Raw genomic sequence first — 20,680 nt, 5'->3', positions numbered from 1 at the left:
ATCTGTCCTGCATTATGTGCAGAATGTTTTTAATTCTGTTCCAGTGGACTCTGACATAGCATCTTTTATTATCCAAATGTGCCAGGATGGTATAAAATGTAAGGGATATGGCATCCTCTGTGGAAGGGTTGTGATGATATGTAACAAAAAGTGCTCCTGACTGCCTGGAATATTCTGTTTTGCATATCCTTGCACCAGTCTCTGTAATCATTATTTTTCTCAATTGATGCAGGGGTACTTGTTATTCTTTTTGAAATAAATGTCAGCTAATAATTGGTCACTACAATTTTTCAAAACTCCCTAAAATTCTGTTTGGAACCAGATGCCTTTTGGACAATAAAAATCATTCTTGTCTCATGCACAGAAACTGAGAAGAATGAATCATGTGGTGCTATAAGCAATCAAAAAGCAGGGTGTTTTCATTATCGAAGGGAGTACAGAGGGAAAATTCAGTGCTTAAAAATTAGTAAAATATTTTTTAAAAATTTCATATAAAATGTGCATTAAATGATATTGTTCAAGTGTATGAATGCATTAAAATAAATGTCTTTTCAGGTTTTTTTATGCAATATTCTTTTTGCTTTCAAACCCAAATAAGACGAGTCTCTGGTTAGTAGCACACAATATTGAGAATGTGTATTGGTATACCGGTACTGACTTATTTTGTACTGTTAATATCAATATCACTTTTGGACCCAAGTATTCTTCATCAGTCATTATCTCATATTTAAAAGTGAGAAAATAATTGTTTTTTAAGCATTGTCCATATTTCATATTTGGAGAAAGTATTGTTTTCAATGGAACAACACATTTTGATATTCATAGAACATGTTTTGAGTCTGTTTAGAAAGATGTTCATCTGAGGTAAAAAAAAATTTGTGGACACTGTAACTTGAGAAAGAATAGACCACAATTCTTAGAAAATTATGTGAACAAGCTGCATTCATTAGAATTAAAAGCTGATTAGGTTTGTGTGAATTTCAGCTCTTTAGCATGAGGGTTTTAAAGTTTGAAGTTTTTAAAGCCAGTACCAGCAACAGCTAAATTTCTACTTTTGGTTTTGCAGCATTTGGCATACATATTTATATATATTTGACTGAAAGACTTGAATTTTGAGTTTCATCCAAAGCTTGAGCTTTCAGATTTTGAACTTCACAATGCAGCATTCATAGTAGCTATTCTCATATTATAAAGAAATACTAAGGAATATGTATGTTTGCTTATTGCAGGTAGTTACTTTTTATTTAAAAAAAAATGGTTTTATACCTTAAGCTTTGAAGTTGGCTTCTTCAATTTGAATTTGTGATGTTAGCACCCTTACCACTCCAAATGTGTGAAAGTTCGATGGTGTTTATACTTTTCCTCTAATTTTTAATTTCTTAAATAAAGTAAATCAGGGAATTAATACAACATTCACACAGTTACAGGTAAATTGAGTTATTAATTATTAAAAGTTTGGCCAAACAAATTCTCCTATCCTATTCTTTGAATTTGGTGGAACTTCTGAAATTGTAGAACATCATGTCAAGTAAATAAAGGCAACAGAAAGACCATAAAGAAAGGGAAAGGACCTTTGAAGAGACGCAAAAGTCTGTGTCAGTGTCTTTAGTGCATAACAGTAGCTCTGTCTGATATTTTGACCGAAAGCACAATATTTGATAGTAGCTGACGCCCGCCGTAGCATACGGCTGTGTAAGAATAGGAACGGAAAATGGTGAGAAAGGAATTCAGAAATCAAGAAGAAATAAATACTTCTTGAAAGACACAGTGTGCATGTAGAATTTCCGGCCAAGCAGGATTACATGTGAAAGGGATATATAAATCAGGCTTTCTAAATTTACGTACTATGGCCATGGCATCCTGATAGTTTTGTTGCATGTATCTTGGACTTCCTGGAAATGTGGATGGTAATATGATCATTTTGCCTACACGTATGTTGTTATTTTCAGCGTTTGCTTGCAGTGAGTCTGATAGTTCGACGCGCAGATCTTGTTGATGTAATCTGAGATAGTTGAGACGTGCGCCCTCTGTTTTAACATATACATCTACGACGTACTGTTGGAATAGTTTGCCGCTGGAGTGCAAAATACTAAATGTATTCCTCATTGCTAATCTGTACGCGTAAAAGTGGCATTGAGTAAGCCTTATTCGCTTGGTGGTTCTTTTATCGGGAACATGTTGTAAATCTTTGTGCCAGCCAATGTCTCCATAAGGGAATAAAAGTGAGTAAACCATAGGATCGCAATTCATATTGATCGTGGAAATCTGTTTACAGGAGTTGCCTATGGGATAGATGCAAATGTCTCTTTCGGCAGGCGTTTCGCCATCTTCTCCGATTAAAATCGCTGCAACATCGCTGTGACATGTCGGGGCATTGTATCGTCGTAAATCCTGCCTAGGGTTTTCCTTGAAAACCTTTCGTACGGATACTGTTGGATTGGACTGAGCGATTTCATGCATGTGTTTGTATGATTTAGCGAAGGGGTTGATGGTTCTGAGCATGGAATCTAGCTGGAGAAGTACATTTTCGCTGCATGCCTAGTTTGCTTTATTTTGTAAGTGTACTTCAGTAGCTTGCGCTGTGTCAAAAATATACAACTGTCCATATCCTGGAGAGGTAGAAGTGTTAGCGTATAGTGGAGAGATTTGTTGATAAATTTGCCCGTGTATTTTAAAACAGTATGGTCCATAGCCAGGAGGTTGAGTTATCTGTGCAGCCATGGAAGCAAACGCTAGAGAAGAGTTGTATTCTCGAATGTGTTCACAATAATTTTTAGCTTCTGATGTTTGCTGTGTAAGAAGCTGTTGTAAAGACACAGGTGGCTCCCGCAAAGGTGATAAAGCTACTTTACCGTTGTGGCAGCACCTCGAGTACTTGTTGGATGTATTACGCTCAGCAGGCCAGTATAGTGCGTGACATGGAAGAGGACGAATCGAGAAGTGCCGTATCAGCTGCATGTGGGCGGGACCGGTTTTGAAGTGGAAGCAGGACGAACCAGAAGAGGAAAAGAGATTTCTTCATATGTTCTCAAAGCACATTAAAGATTGAAGATCAGCACCAAATGTACATCTATACACACATTTTCATTGCAGATTCCTAAAAATTGTTTTGTTACCATAATATTATCAAATATTAGCAAACATTTTTTTTCTACAATTCAACCATTTTATGAATAGCTGTGCCTCAAAGAAAAAGTTAACTCAAATAATGTTTTTCCCAAACAGTTTTGTTTTATATCTTCTGCACTTACAATTGAGTTTTGTTTGCGTGTATTGGCGTTCAACACCTTGAATGATTTGCTGGCATCTGTGTCTGCCAGTCAGTAAATCTCTCTCTGTATCTATTTGTTGTTTTTATGTAAAGAAAGACACTCAACTTTAGGGATTTTCTGATCAGGTTTTTTTAGGCTGATACCGATCTCTGATTTAATGTTACTGGATCAGCTGATACCGATTCCAATTTTTTTTTCTTTATCCCCTTAAAAAAACTTTTTACACTAAGCTTCTGCATAACCATTTTCATTGAAGCCTTATGTCAAATATTAAAGTGTTAACTTTTAGTATTTAAACTATAGACTACAGGTGTTAACTGTTCATTTTTTATTAACAAAATGAAATTCTATTGGCTTATTGTTCAGTGACCATAAAATACTAAAGTAAGTATTTTTTTAAATACATACTTTAAATAATAAAACATGTGCAAAATTATTTATCCAAAAAACATACAGAATAAAAGGGAATAAAATTCTTTTCATAAATACTAGCTATCATATTGTTTAATTTGTTCTGCCATGTACTTATTTGAAACAAAATTAAATAAAAAAAAGTAGTTTTCACCATTTATGTGACAACAAATGTGTGTATATATACATGTGTACACACACACTTACACAATCAGTTAATTAATATTGGCAGTTTAAAAACTGCTTAAATGTAAATGTTCATGCACTTGTTTTTAATCATTAATTACACTACAACTTTTTTTCTGTTATATATATATATATATATATATATATATATATATATATATATATATATATATATATATATTTGCTATATTTATACAGGTGTTTTTTTTTCTTCAGCTAGACATTCATAATTATTGAGGTATAATTATAAATATAGTTTAACATTTTAATAATACATTACTTATTTCTTACCAAAACATATACTGTATGACACACAAATAATAAACACAGTATACCTCTTTAAAAAAAGGCACAAATGTAACAAATGTTCATAAGATGTTTATCAAGAAGACTCGAGGCTGACAAGCTAATCAGGTTCACAAGTAAAAATTAAGCTATTAAGCTAACAAGCCTGTTGTTTACTAAGCAGCAATTCCAAATTATTCTTTCTGTTTCCAATTAAAAATGTAAACTGCTTTACTTAACATAAGCGTATGGTTTAAAACTAAGACAAACAGTGCCCCTTTTTAATTCTAGGACAAAATAAAAAGGTCTGAATGCATTAAAGTAGCTTTTCTTGCCGTTTGTCTAATTGCACAGGATGACTTTTCCGATTCCTTTTTCTCGGTTTATTAATCCACTTTCTTTAACATAAAGGGTAGTAATTCAGTCTTCTCTTGCTCTGTGGTAAATAAAACTAGCCTTGTTCACAAAAAGAAGTTCACTGCAAACAAAAAAGAAGCTGTCTCAACTACAGTGGAACCTCGGTTTGTGAGCATTATTCGTTCCGGAAACGTGCTCGCAGTCCAAAGCACTCGTATATCAAAGTGAATTTCCCCATAAGAAATAATGGAAACTCCGATGATTCGTTCCACAACCCAAAACTATTCATATAAAAATGATTAATACAAAATATAAAGTAAAAATACATAAAGCAAATTAACCTGCACTTAACCTTTGAAAAGAATCATGGCCGGTGTGAGTGAGTTTCTAAACTCTTGTGGGATTCCACCCAATGGGACAACACACGGAAGAGTGTCCCAAAGCAATTGCAGTCTCCCAGCGCTGTAGCTGTAAAAGCGAATCCGAAAAGATCGCGGACATGCTATAAGCGCCTGCCGTGGATGGGTGATACAAGGAACAAGGAACATTATAAATGTGCCGGGCACAGTACTACTTGGCCACGACCCTGCCTGACTGCTGTGTCTGTGTATAGGAGAGTGGCAGATCCCGCTACAATAAATAACCGTGCTGTTGCTGTTTCAAGCTTTATAAAACTGGTATTGCTAAAGTACTGAGCCTCAGCTTCGTGTTTTGGGGTGCAAGACGGACTCGCACGTCACAGCACACACGCACACACACACACACACATGTGCACGCCGACTCCGGAGAATAGGAGATAATTGTCCACAATCCCGCAGCGAGAGAGAGAACCACCATCAGCTCAGTTGTGATCACATGACGCTCAACAGACAAAACGTATACATACTACTCGTATTGCAAGACCTCGCTCATTTATCAAGTCAAAATTTATTAAAAATTTTAGCTTGTCTTGCAAAACACTCGTAAACCAAGTTACTCGCAAACCGAGGTTCCACTGTACCTTATTACTTTGAGTAAAGGAGTTCTGCAACTAATTTACTGTAAAGTTTAGAAAAGCAGGGGCTCAAAAGATTGTTTTTTTGCCATCTGGTTGCCTTTGATTATGCTTACTTTTGTAGAAATTAAGTCATTTATTGTGAAAAACTGAATTATTGGATGAAAGATTGTGCTGATATCTGGGTTGTGCTTTATCTTTTCAGAATTCCCGACTTGATCCAGAAGAGTACTTCACCAAATTGGAGCGGATTGGAAAGGGCTCTTTTGGAGAGGTTTATAAAGGAATTGACAATCGTACTAAGGAGGTGGTGGCTATCAAAATTATTGACCTAGAGGAGGCAGAGGATGAGATTGAAGACATCCAACAGGAGATCACTGTACTAAGCCAGTGTGACAGTCCTTTTGTCACTAAATACTATGGCTCCTACCTAAAGGTACTATATTTAGACTTGGATATTCAAGCAGTGCAAATTGTTTTCCCTTGCAAGTATTATTCAGTTGGAATTTACTAATTCTAAACAAACAAAAATTGAGCATTCTTAATTTTAAAATATGTCCTCATATGTAGGTTGCCCAATTTTGATTTTGAACTCTGCAGCACTTCAACATTAGTCTAAATAGTTAACTGGACAATACAGTGCAGTCCATAAATGTTTGTATGTTGACACCAATTGTTATTAGTGGCTCACTACGCAAGCATACTTTTATTGAAATTAAACAACGGATAATATTTTAGTGTAAACATTCATCATTACATCAAGTCTGTTTACAAGTCAATGATATTGGAATTGCAGCATCACTTGTATGTAGCCCACAACCCCTCATTTTATTAACTTGATGACCAAAGAGATGTTAATGCCAGTAAACAGGCCATCACAAATCTGAACAATTGAACTTTTTGGTACATTATTAAAAAGAAAGAACATACACGAGCAGCTGTTTAACTTGCTTAAGACCAGACTAAAGGGCTACAAGAACCCAAAGTAAATGGAAATTGTAAATGGCTGGAGTATGGGCCTGGTAGAGCATCACCAGGAAAAGAACCCCAGTGCATAGTGATGCCTGTGGGTTCCAGACTTCAGATGGTCACTGACTACAACAAGGATTTGTAACCATTTTATTTAAGATATTAACTTGTCCACTTTTTGTTTGTCTAAAATAGGGAGGACTACATATAAGAAATCCTCATTTAACTTGTTATGTAAATACCCTTAATTTAATGCTGAAAGTTTAAACTAAAAACTCATATTTTTCGTTTCCTTTCAATACAAGTATTCTTGCACAGAGAACCATATTAATAACAATTGTGTCACAGTCTAAATACCTATGGACTTATCAGATATCTCATTTGGATTGCCACATGCATCTTTTGTAAGTGCCAGTCTACTTTAAACATCTTAAATTGTAAGGAAAGCATGTTAAATTTAAAGACTGAAGTTGCTGAATATTATTGCTTTAAGTATTTCAAATTATGTAACTAGGAATTACAGGGGATGACAGTTCACACTGCCTGACAAATTCACAGCCCAGTTTAACATTTTTAAAGTATCACAAGCTTGTCACATTTTGACAGCCATCGAGTTGTCTGTCAGTGGTGTGGCTGAGCAAATGTTTTCCAGGTCTGGTTTGCTGAGCTGCAATCTTTGTCCATCTTTTTTTCTCTTTCTTATTTATCATGGTACGACAAACATGAGACATCAGGCAGACAAGTCCCTTCTGTTTTTGATGTCCAAAACACCTGTTTTTCTTCTGTCCCCACAGCTGCATTATGTACATATTGTACTGTACTTTTGGCAGAGGCTCATTGGTTGTCAGCTCTTACACACAGGAGACAGCCAATTTTGAAGTTATGGCATAGTCAAACTTGGTTGACTTTGTTGGGGCGAGTTGCAAACGGAGTCACTGGGAATGTCAAATTACTTGCATAGTAGAGCACACCACAACTGCCCCTGCCTCATTAAGATGTAGGCATTAACAGTTTTGAACATGTGTCAATCAGATTTTTGAATTTGGAGAGAGAGAGCTTTTTTTTTTCCAAAATGTAGACGAAGTGTATTGACAGATCTCGTGTTATTTTTTTTTTGTCAATAAAGAAAACCCACTAAACAGCATGATTAATTTCTAGAAACAACTGTTAAAGAGATAATTATTCACAGCACAGATAGGCAAGCAAATGTATGAGTTCAGAATTTGCAGAATCTTCCATACTTTCATAGAAGCAATATACTATAGGTAATTTTAAAATCTGATGAGCAAAATCCACCTGTCAATAAAAAATTACCATTTGCTGTTTTGTCAAGCTACCTGTGTGCATGAGCTGCAACCAAGTATCATGTAAAATAGTCTCATGTTGTCATCATTTTTAGCGCTCCCAACATTGCTCCTTCGTTCTATATACAAGGTCACTCATGAACATTCCTGAGTTACATGTGTGCTCGGCACATCTGTGATTTCCATTGGGTAAGTATATTAAATTGGAATTCCTTTTGAAAATTTTTTATGCATATAATCTATACTATAATACTACAGTGATCCCTCGCTATATCGCGCTTCGCCTTTCGCGGCTTCACTCTATCGCGGATTTTATATGTAAGCATATTTAAATATATATCGCAGATTTTTTGCTGGTTCGCGGATTTCTGAGGACAATGGGTCTTTTAATTTCTGGTACGTGCTTCCTCAGTTGGTTTGCCCAGTTGATTTCATACAAGGGACGCTATTGGCAGATGGCTGAGAAGCTACCCAACTTACTTTTCTCTCTCTCTCTTGCGCTGACTTTCTCTGATCCTGACGTAGGGGGTGTGAGCAGGGGGGCTGTTCGCACACCTAGACGATACGGACGCTCGTCTAAAAATGCTGAAAGATTATCTTCACGTTGCTATCTTCTGTGCAGCTGCTTCCTGAAGCGACATGCTGCGTGGTGCTTCGCATACTTAAAAGCTCGAAGGGCACGTATTGATTTTTGACTGTTTGTTTTTCTCTGTCTCTCTCTCTCTCTCCCTGCTCCTGACGGAGGGGGTGTGAGCTGCCGCCTTCAACAGCTTTGTACCGGCGGTGCTTCGCATACTTAAAAGCCAAACAGCCCTATTGATTTGTTTGCTTTCCTCTCTCTGACAGTCTGTGCTCCTGACGCGCACTTCTTTGAAGAGGAAGATATGTTTGCATTCTTTTAATTGTGAGACAGAACTGTCATCTCTGTCTTTTCATGGAGCACAGTTTAAACTTTTGAAAAAGAGACAAATGTTTGTTTGCAGTGTTTGAATAACATTCCTGTCTCTCTACAACCTCCTGTGTTTCTGCGCAAATCTGTGACCCAAGCATGACAATATAAAAATAACCATATAAACATATGGTTTCTACTTCGCGGATTTTCTTATTTCGTGGGTGGCTCTGGAACGCAACCCCCGCGATGGAGGAGGGATTACTGTATATAAGTTCTGTTTTATATGTTTAAATATAATATTTAAAAAACAAGAATCCAAGAAAAGTATTTAATGTTTCAGGAAGCAAGAAATAATGCTTCAGGAAGTAAAAATAAAAACAGAAGCCCAGTACATTCTGGCTAAATCGAACAAGTGGATAAGCAGCACATCTTTATGACAGATATGAGCATAGGAAGCACAACACCTATCTGTAATATACAGTTAGGTCCATAAATATTTGGACAGAGACAACTTTTTTCTAATTTTCGTTCTGTACATTACCACAATGAATTTTAAATGAAACAACTCAGATGCAGTTGAAGTGCAGACTTTCGGCTTTAATTCAGTGGGGTGAACAAAACGATTGCATAAAAATGTGAGGCAACTAAAGCATTTTTTTAACACAATTCCTTCATTTCAGGGGCTCAAAAGTAATCGGACAAATTAAATAACTGGAAATAAAATGTTCATTTCTAATACTTGGTTGAAAACCCTTTGCTGGCAATGACAGCCTGGAGTCTTGAACTCATGGACATCACCAGATGCTGGGTTTCTTCCTTTTTAATACTCTGCCAGGCCTTTACTGCAGCGGCTTTCAGTTGCTGTTTGTTTGTGGGCCTTTTTGTCCGAAGTTTAGTCTTCAACAAGTGAAATGCATGCTCAATTGGGTTAAGATCAGGTGACTGACTTGGCCATTCAAGAATTTTCCACTTTGCTTTAATAAACTCCTGGGTTGCTTTGGCTGTATGTTTTGGGTCATTGTCCATCTGTATCATGAAACGCCGCCCAATCAATTTGACTGCATTTAGCTGGATTTGAGCAGACAGTATGTCTCTGAACACTTCAGAATTCATTCGGCTGCTTCTGTCCTGTGTCACATCATCAATAAACACTAGTGTCCCAGTGCCACTGGCAGCCATGCATGCCCAAGCCATCACACTGCCTCCACCGTGTTTTACAGATGATGTGGTATGCTTTGGATAATGAGCTGTTCCACGCCTTCTCCATACTTTTTTCTTGCCATCATTCTGGTAGAGGTTGATCTTGGTTTCATCTGTCCAAAGAATGTTTTTCCAGAACTGTGCTGGCATTTTTAGATGTTCTTTAGCAAAGTCCAATCTAGCCTTTCTATTCTTGAGGCTTATGAGTGGCTTGCACTTTGCAGTGCACCCTCTGTATTTACTTTCATGCAGTCTTCTCTTTATGGTAGACTTGGATATTGATGCGCCTACCCCCTGGAGAGTGTTGTTCACTTGGTTGGCTGTTGTGAAGGGGTTTCTCTTCACCATGGAAATGATTCTGCGGTCATCCACCACTGTTGTCTTCTGTGGACGTCCAGGTCTTTTTGTGTTGCTGAGTTCACCAGTGCTTGCTTTCTTTCTCAGGATGTACCAAATTGTAGATTTTGCCACTCGTAATATTGTAGCAATTTCTCAGATGGGTTTTTTGTGTTTTCACAGCTTGAGGATGGCTTCTTTCACCTGCATGGAGAGTTCCTTTTACCGCATGTTGTCTGTTCACAGCAAAATCTTCCACATGCAAGCACCACACCTCAAATCAACTCCAGGCCTTTTATCTGCTTGTTTGATAATGACATAACGACGGACTTGCCCACACCTGCCCATGAAATAGCCTTTGAGTCAATTGTCCAATTACTTTTGAGCCCCTGAAATGAAGGGATTGTGTTAAAAAAATGCTTTAGTTGCCTCACATTTTTATGCAATCATTTTGTTCACCCCACTGAATTAAAGCTGAAAGTCTGCACTTCAACTGCATCTGAGTTGTTTCATTTAAAATTCATTGTGGTAATGTACAGAACCAAAATTAGAAAAAAGTTGTCTCTGTCCAAATATTTATGGATCTAACTGTATCGCTCTTTATAAGCACTGGTTTATCAACTGTTTTTGTATTTGCAATGCTTTTATGATCGCTCCTTCCTATGATTATTTTTTCATGATCAGTGATTCATTTAGCTTGCTTATTAATCTGTTCAATGAAATCAGATGTAACATTTTCGCCTTCAGAATTAGAGTTGCTAATTTTTTATTCTTCCAGTGTAATATGCAGTATTGTTTAATCAAATATCAGTATTCACCACAGCACTACAAGAGTGTCAAAATATTCTAATACTCGTACAAATGTAAGATCACTAGAAGTCTTGCATTATAGCCTGATGGGCTAAAGATTATTTCGCTGCCCGAGTAAGCGTGTCCCAGTGTGAGCTGATCAGTGCCAGAGGGATTTGTATTTATGTATATATTTTTATTTTATTAATTTTCATTGTAATCATTCCATACAAACAGATCAATTTATAACCCAACAAATTTGAAGACTAATCAAACCCCACCCCTGAGAAGGAGCGCTTGGCTAAAGGAGAATTGCTTAAGGCTTTTTAATAAGGCAACATTAAACAAAAGAAAGGGTGAAGTAAATATATATGTAAATAAGAGATGGAGAAGGGAGTTAAATGCGGTAATAGTTATTTCTCTTATTCTAAAATAATATTGATTAAATCCTGCCATGTTTTGAACAAATTTTGTACAGGTCCTCTAACTGAAAATTTGATTTTTTCCAATTTCAAATAATATAAAACATCGGTTTCCCACTGACTTATAAGAGGAGAATTAGGATTCTTCCAATTTAACAAAATAAGTCTGCGTGCCAAAAGTGTAGTGAATGCAATCACCGTTTGCTTGTCCTTCTCCAATTTAAGTCCATCTGGAAGAACACCGAACACAGCTGTTAATGGGTTAGGAGGGATTGTGATACCAAGGCTGTCTGAGAGGCACTTAAAAATTTTTGTCCAAAATGATGTTAGTTTGGTGCAGGCCCAAAGAAGTATATTTAAAAGTAGTGAATCATTTGTGGCTGTTTAGGTCCAAAGTAATCTGTATTATACACTGAAATCATTATTAATTTAACCTTATAACTTTGAAATAGAAATTTAGTAGTTCTGCCTAAAATACATTTGCAAGAAATGCACTTGCTCTTTAGAATTTATTTTATAGAGTTTTTTAAATTTTACTTCATTAAATTATGTTTGTTTTGAATAGGTTGTGAATTTGTTTGGCAAAACATGCAACACTTCGATTTAGATTACGACCAAATAAAACTTGAATTCCTTATACTAAGATTCTCTGATATCAAAGTTAGGAACAAATCTCATAGAATATGCAAAACTTATCAGTAGTGATCATTCAGTAGGAATTCAAGAGTCCTTGTTTGTTCTGTGATGCTGACATTCAGATGACCTTATTTAAATGGGTAATGGGGTTACTGTTTAGACCCACTCTTTTTGTTTGCATAAACACAGTCATTAAAGCAGCCATTAAATATTTAAATTCTTACAGCCCAAGGCTATTGTGGCTAAATAACTTGAATTTTCTGGATTGCCATTCTTGTATCTGTAACTTTAGCGCAACACCTACATTTACTATGTGAGTAGCGCAACACCTACATTTACTATGTGAGGTAATATTTACTTTTGCTGATCTGCTTTATGACTCCATATCTGGTAAGTGTTATGGGTGCAGCTCATGGAATTTTCAACAAAGAATAGATGGTTAATGTATAAATTGGTCATCTCTGCTTTTGCCAAGACTGATTACTATGAAAAAAAATTTCCTGTTTTACTACTGTGGTGCAATAGAATATTATCATTTTTAAGGCTACCCATGACAATTACATATTTCAAGCGCTTGTGTTCCTACAACAGATCAGTAAAATTCAAGTCATTTTCAGATGTAAATGAACTTGCGAAATGCATGCCATTGTCATAATCCTCCATTACATAAGAGCTGATCACATAACACATTGTTGACTGAAGGTCAGAGTTTCCCATGCTAAATGTGCAGCTTTACAAGAAGCAAATGTGTTCTGTGGAATGAGGATTTGGAACACATAAGGAAAACTACCAGCATACAGGCAAAAAATAAAATTGAATCCTGTGATGATAAAACCAAGCACTGATGTCGATACACCAAATAATGTGCTTTTAGAAATTGTATATATTTTTCATGCACCCATTGTATACATACTGCATAATAAACTGAATGTGGCATGCACAAACCTATCTTAAAGTAAATTTCTTCTTTGAGTATACTTGCTAGTCTGTCTGATACTTTTGATATTTGCACAAATTTGTCACTCTTCATCTGCCATTGTTTGCTTTGTCAAATTTGTCTGTGGTTACTAACTATAATTGTGCATATCCATCAATTACAGCAGGTAATAAAATCAAAGATAATAATGTGCGTCACAGATGGCATGTAAGTTGGGGTCTAAGTTCATTGATGTTATGGTTGTCATGCCTGACAGGCTTCACAAATTTTATACCACAAGCACCAATATCTTACCGCTTGCTTTTATGTTTGGCCAGATATTGAGTACTTTTACTTTGATGTTTGAGGTACAGTGATAATTTAAAGGATACAAAAAGTAGAATGACGGCCAGGTGGGTTGGGATTGCAAACATTGATAGTAAAGAATATTATACTATCAGACCAGCAGTGTAGTTTTGGATTATGCCATTATTTCATTATTAGAATGCTTGAATGTATTTCACTGATATTATAAAAAATATGCCAAGTTTAATTTATTTGTTTATTAATCATGTAATTGTTAGTTATTAGTTAATAATTATGCATTTGATTAATTATTTCTAAGTACCTTATATTTTGAAAAAGAATAAACAGTCTTTATAAATCACATTTATTAATTTAAGCATCAGTGTCTAAATTGTTTTTGTAGCAAGGCTTATTTAGGTGTCTTTAGTCAATGCTTTTGTGAATTTTCCCAAAACTATTTGATTTTTGTGTATTTTAAATATCTTTGGTTTGATTTCAGGGAACAAAACTTTGGATCATAATGGAGTATTTAGGAGGAGGCTCTGCTCTAGATTTGGTAAGAGTTCACCATTACTTAATTTCAAGTGCAGAATGAGTTTAAATTGTTGGAATATTCCTCAACCTGTGCCCTGTGAATAAGTACTAATCCTTAAAGGGTTATCTCACAGTTCTTCAGTGGTTAACATGTTGGATGACTTCATGGCAACAGTAAATATACAGTATATGTATTTGCTGAGCTACTATATCCTATAACCTAGCTGTTCTTTTACACTGTACACCTGTAAACAATCCCCTTCTTTTAAGTACAACCACTGAAATACATAAGTTACTTGTTGCCTTGTTAGGCATAACTTGCTTTGGTAATTTCTTCTCTTTATTTTACTGGTTACCTCAGTTTAATTTGATGTGCGTGCAGTTAAAACAAGCTGAATGGAAAAACTATGCTTCCAGGCAAAGCCTTGTGTTTATTAATTTTTGTATGCAGACATATGCAGCGTTGATGTACCGTGAACTATTTTTAATTTGCAAAGCACTTGTGATTCAGCAGCCACAGCACCTTTTTCTGTGCTTCTTATTTGGATAGGTATTGTTGAATTAGATGATAATCATAGGCCTACTAAAACAGACAAAATACCCAAGCTGCAGAAGTATCTTACTGAAAAATATAACTTATTTACTGTAACTTTACGTGCAGAGACTGATCAGTTTAAGAGTCATATTCAATAAATAAATAAATAAATACATAAGAAGAAATATCTGATTGACTTTGCTGAGTAAACATAGATGTACTGCAGACTTTGGGACCCCTTTTCTGTTTTCTGAGTATTTTTTTATATTTATTATAATAGGGGTTATTTAAAAGTACTGATAATATACATTTAGGGCAAACTGTGAAATGTTCTATAACTCCATGGAGATCGCAGAACAGTGCACATCTGAGCTAAATTGATGCTGTGCATGCACATGTATAACTTTTTGTGTGATGTGATGGAGTTTGTCGATGGCAATAATTAGACAATATTATATATATATATATATATATATATATATATATATATATATATATGCACACACACACAGTGGTACCTCTGGTCACGACCGTAATTCATTCCAAAACTCTGGACGCGACCAGATTTGGTCGTGACCTGAACGTAATTTCCCCATAAGATTGTATGTAAATGCAATTAATCCATTCCAGACTGTATGAACTGTATGTAAATATATATTTTTTTAAGCAAAATAGTTAATTATACCATAGAATGCACAGTGTAATAGTAAACTAAATGTAAAAACATTGAATAACACAGAGAAAACCTTGAACAACAGAGAAAACTAACACTGTAAGAGTTCGCGCTAGACCCTTACGAACCGCTCGCTGTAAACACTTTATGTTTTAAGCACAGGAAAAAAATTAAATGCCACTACTCTTGGCGAAACTTTTCAAACCATCCTCTACTGGCTTTAAGTTCGTCACCTTCGCCACTTGAAGAAGGGTTTTTTTCAGCAAATCGCCATGAATCTTCCTGGCTTTCTCGCATATGACTGGCTTGCTTACGCTATCCCCTGCAAGTTGCTTCTTGTTCAACCACACTACCAACACCTCTTCCAGCATTTGAGACCTCTGCTTGATAAACATTGTAACTCCTTTTGCAACATCAGCTGCTTTGTTAGGCCCTGTATACGCAAACAAAAGAAAATGGGAAATCATTGGCGCGTACGAACGCACGTAGGGAAACTGGCCGCCAGTGTTTTTGTTCACCACCAGAGCGTGTGGTTGTGAACAGATGCAAAATTTTGGCAGACTTTTTGATCGTAACCTGATTTGTACGTGTTCGGAAACGTTCGTAACCAGAGGTTCTACTGTGTATGTATGTGTGTATATATATATATATATATATATATATATATATATATATATATATATATATATATATATACACACACAGACAGTGTGTGTGTACAATGAAAGTTGTGCTTAAGTTTGTTTATGTAATAAAATTTATGCATATAGTGACTGACACTTTCCTGTCCTCTATGCTTGGCCACTTTGTTTACCTGATTTTTGCTAGCTGAAACCTGGCCCCCTAGAAGAGACCTACATTGCAACCATACTACGAGAAATCCTGAAGGGCTTAGACTACTTACACTCAGAAAGAAAGATTCATCGAGACATCAAAGGTATGTTTACCTAAATAATCTCAATGGTGAGACTACTTGAGTCTTCTCCACTTACTTGTGAAAGTGTATGAGAGTGCTTTTCTTACATAGTCACGTTTCTTTACATGGTTAATTTACTTTGTCTTTAGAAGTTGCGGTAATTAAAAAGAGGGATTTGCTAAAGCTGTGACCTCCTCAAACAATGTTACTTTTATTCAGTAACATTGTCATACAATCATGCAGTAATAGGTATGGTACTTGCAGTACTACAACAGTAGGAGAGATAGTATAGCAAACATAATTATTAGCTCTGCTGGTTTCTTGAGCATCTGAAGTGAGCAAAATTACAGGTAGTTTAAACATACACTTCTTCTTCACAACTAACTTTGCTATGCTCAAGCATAGAATAGAATCTTTGAAGGAGGCAGACCTAAAGTATGAGCCAACATCAAGAAATAGAGTGTTTTTTTTCATCATTTGCAGTCATTGAAAATGTAATTTTGCAGCCTGCTCAAACCAGACCAGGGTCCCCAGGATTGGAGGATGGAATAGCTGGACCCTATCCCAGCTAGCATAGTGCCTAATAGAGCAACAAACCCAGGACAGGGCGCCAGTCCACACTAGGGCCAGTTTAGTATCACCATTTCATCTAACCTGCATGTCTTTATATAAGTCAAGTCAAGTTGGGGAGCATGCACTGGTACAGTGTGCTGCCGCTCCCACTACACAACGAAACAACTCGGGATCCCAGTTTGCAACCACCTAGGCAGACATGCGGTGTCTATACAGTAGGAGGAAATTGGAGCACTTGACAGAGACCCACATAGACATGGGTAGAACTTGCAAACTCTACCCAGAGGAGACCCAGGACACAAACCCAGCAAGGCAGCAGCACTATTGCTGCGTCACTGTGCCTCCCCATTATTAAAATTAAATCTGAAAACTACATTAATGATCATTTTGAGATTAATAATTGTTTTTTGGAGTTTAATTCTGAATTATGTTCTGAACGCCACCCTTTATTAAATGAAATTAATTCTTTCATTAGCAAACCTTGTCTCTGTGTGGAATATGTTAGATTTTATTAATACCGTACAATGTCTGAGCCTAAATTGGCACTGGATTCAATGAACTATGAAAAACCGCTGCCTCCAGAGTTTCTTTATGCTTTTTGTAGGCAGTTAACTCCCCCATGTGAAGGGTGCTCTCTTCACCACCAGATTAAACTCTTCAGTTAATCTGGCCACAATTGTCCTCCTTTTAAAACACGACAAAGAACCTTCTGACTGTTCTGTCACCCAGTTTAATTGATGAATACTGATGTGAAACTTCTGCAGGTTATTTAAACATTGATGTGGAGAAAGCTTTTTGACCTCATGACTTGGATTTTTTTTTCTATTAGGGTTTGTACTCACTGGGTTTTAGTAAAGATTATATAAACATAATCAATTTACTGTACTCCTTCCATGTGGCAGTTTGACTACATTACGGCTTTTTCATATTTAAAAATGAACCAGCTAAGACTGTTTCTAGTCCCCTTGGTTTTTAATCTTTCACTTGAGCCCCTTGCCACTGCTCTTCAGAATCTTGACTTATCACTCCAATTGCAGCTTATGGCTGTTATCATAAAATTTCCTTATATGTGGATGATATCTTACTTTTTCTCTGCTGTGTCTGCTTTGATCCCCCACACAGCCTTTGTTTGTTCACTTCCTTTGAGACCCTGCCTGAATGCAAAATTTATTAATCTGAATCTGCTGTGCTTCCATCTGTCATTGTCAGTCTGTTATTCCTTTGCCTGTCCTACAAGCGAGTTTGATTAAATATGTGGACATTGATATTCACTTTCCTTACTTAAAAGAAATTGTAGTATCCAATTACTGTCCAGTCTTTAATAGTGTTGATGAGTCTATCCTCTGCTTTTCTTTAGAGTGGTATAAAGCCCTCCATTAAGAATTCTGCTCTGAATAATGTTACAATAGGTTAGAAGAAAGTTTGTCCATGCAAGTTTTATTGGGCATTTAACCATTGGCCAGTTTATTGCTGGTTGGCCCACCCTTTAAACTGTCCTGTTTTCCCATTGATTGTAGTCTCTCATAAATCCCTGTCTTTGAAATTAAGTCATGTGCTTGGAACTTGACGCATAGTCGAGAAATATCTTGATATCTATTTAGTCTGACATAAGCACATACTATCATCTTTCATAATACACTTTTTCATATTAGTAATAGCCACCTCTCTTTTCCTTCCCGTCATGTTGAGGTACTTTGACACTAATGTCCTCTTCAATTTTTTTTTTTTTTTTTTAATAACTTTAGCTAAATAGTCCTTAAGGGGAATGGTTTCCAATATCGTCACTTTCATCTCACCCTCTTTGCAATTTTCATGCTTGCTTTCTCTAGATTTATCGTCAGTGGTGGTCTTGTTTCCAGCTCTTACTGATACTTTCAGTCTAGCACTGCGATCTCGCTTTCTCTCCCTCCACCTCTTAAAAAACTATCTTCAGTTATATTTCTACATCTTTTCAAAAGCCAAGAGTATCAGCATATTCAGTTTAAAATTGTGCACTGTCCTGTACTTCACTGCTTCTAAACTTCAAGCTGTTCATCTGGCTGCTGACTTCAAATGTCATCATTGTGGCTTAAATACCCCTGGCACATATTTTTACGTTCTTGTTATCAGTTTCTTCTTCCTGGTTCTCTTATCTCAGAATTTGTCTTGTATCTTCTATCATTATTCCTTTCTAACCTAATATACAGTATTCCATCTCATGGAACTCTTTGCTCTTTCTCTCACTTTTATCCAGTAGAGGATATTTTCTCTGAAAACAATCTCTGCTAATTAGACTGCCTTCATGCTTGAAACTAGACCTTTGATCTAGTTTTGCTTGATCTTTATCTTATTATGTAACAAAATGTTTAGCAAAATCAAGCAGTCAGAAAGAATATAGCAATAGTAATCAATTTTTGAACAATTAAAAAGTTCAAAATCCCTCACCATTGTCCCAACCTCAGTCACCTGGAGCTTCAGAGATTAAAAAAAAAAAAAGTTCCACAGATGAATAAGTAAAACATTAATACTATAAAGAGGATAATCGCAAGTTAAGAGTCGCGTAGTTATAACTATTTATTGTGTGTTCTTCACCTGTCTTTCACATCATATCAGATCAAACACCGTGAGTAAGTAAAATACTGGAAGGCTGTTTAGAAGGCAAAAGATGGCAAATTAATGATGCTGCTTCACTACATGCTTAACAAGAGATTTTTGCATGACTGATTTGCTCTGTCCCCTCTTGTGTGTTCTTTGTTTCCCCTTAAAAGTGAGTTTCCTGTGGTTTGAGCTATTTGCATATCAAAGTTAATGAACCTACACCCTTTTTTGTGTTTTTGGCCTCTGCAGTTTGGAATACCTGTGTTTGACAAGATACCAAGATTTCAAACTTTGGTATGATACTAAGAAAGGTATTGAAATTCAATACCATTGTCGAAAACAAAGAGTATATTATGTTATTCAATAAAAACTTTTAAAAATAACTTGCAGTTCTGTACACATTGAAATTTTCACATTGATGAAAACAAATACATTTTAGTCATTAAATGCAAGTACTTAAAGTTCTAGAAATAATAAAAAAGTGATGAAGTTTAAGTCCAGTTAAGTTATTTACATTGATGAAAACAAATACTATTACTGAGGTAGTACAATGAAATGTTACAGATGTCATTAAATGTTAATTGAATATGTATATCAGTCTTTTGTAAACAGTATTCATAAAAATATTAAAACAAACATTAAATAAATGCTTCAACTAAAAAGGAATATTAATGTGGTCTTTTGTAAACAATTGTTCTGAAAAGTAACACACAAACAGACTAATAATACATTTAAAAGCTTTGTGTAAATGCAACCAGTGAACATTGCATTTTTGAGCAAATAAACCACAATGTCTCTGTGTCTTCCAAATTTTTTGCAAGAAAGAATAGCACATCAGTATGCTTTTCCATGATTCTGCTGCATGCTTTTGGAAATGAAGTTTGAGCACACAGTGGAATAACACCGCTCTCTCTTCAGTTGTGCACTGAAAAGTTAGAGTGCCTTACATTATATAGTAAATGTGATGAAATATTAAAATCACATAAGATAAAGTAAAAGAAAGTAACTCGCTATGGCAGCAGATTTTGCAGTGACAGTTTAAAAAATTGAAGGAACGAAGGAGCTCCAGTGCTAAAGACTGTTGCCTATTAATGAATAGCACAGAATAAAACTGGCTGTAGGGTATTGACTTGCGTAACAGCCCTTTAAGCAGAGCCGATCAACCAGTTAGGCGACATAGGCTGCCCTCTAGGGCACCGTTAAGGGGCGTCCACTCCGACTCCCCTGCCTGGGGCTCCATATGGGCTTTGACTGTCCCTGCCTTTAAGTGTTTGATTAAATTGATTGTGTTAGTCCCTTTAGTTGGTGTTGTGCACCAACAAATGTTGCATATAGCCTATTACATGTTACCTTATGGTTTTTCCGCCCCATTTGCCACAAAGCCGGAGTAATTCCAGACAAACCTCTGCCTACCCTCTTTGTCAATTAAGCATGCTAGTGAAGCCGCTGAAGTTGCCATATTAACACCTATAAGTGTGTGGAAAAAGGGCTACAACTCTAGCCGTGGTGAACCAGAAGTGCTTCTGTAATATAGGCTACAGAGTTGTTACCATGCACAATTAATATTGAAGTAATTTTAGAATGTTAAAATTGATAC

At 36.0% G+C, this 20,680-nt stretch overlaps 2 protein-coding genes across 2 annotated transcripts in view; one reads left to right on the top strand and one right to left on the bottom strand.

Annotated features, from left to right (window-relative positions):
- The window catches only part of farp2 (FERM, RhoGEF and pleckstrin domain protein 2), a 353,551-nt gene that overhangs the window by 106,998 nt on the left and 225,873 nt on the right, over positions 1–20,680 (bottom strand). The window lies entirely within an intron of this gene.
- The window catches only part of LOC114646572 (serine/threonine-protein kinase 25-like), an 85,360-nt gene that overhangs the window by 41,178 nt on the left and 23,502 nt on the right, over positions 1–20,680 (top strand). Inside the window, exons 2-4 of the mRNA XM_028794825.2 lie at positions 5,711–5,941; positions 13,775–13,831; positions 15,846–15,954. Coding sequence (XP_028650658.1) covers positions 5,711–5,941; positions 13,775–13,831; positions 15,846–15,954 — 397 coding nt within the window. The remainder of the gene's footprint in view (positions 1–5,710; positions 5,942–13,774; positions 13,832–15,845; positions 15,955–20,680) is intronic.

This window comes from Erpetoichthys calabaricus, chromosome 2 (genome assembly GCF_900747795.2).
Source record: "Erpetoichthys calabaricus chromosome 2, fErpCal1.3, whole genome shotgun sequence".
NCBI classification, from domain to species: domain Eukaryota; kingdom Metazoa; phylum Chordata; class Cladistia; order Polypteriformes; family Polypteridae; genus Erpetoichthys; species Erpetoichthys calabaricus.
Note: the sequence above shows the minus strand (reverse complement) of the source record. Positions and strands in the feature narration are given on the sequence as shown.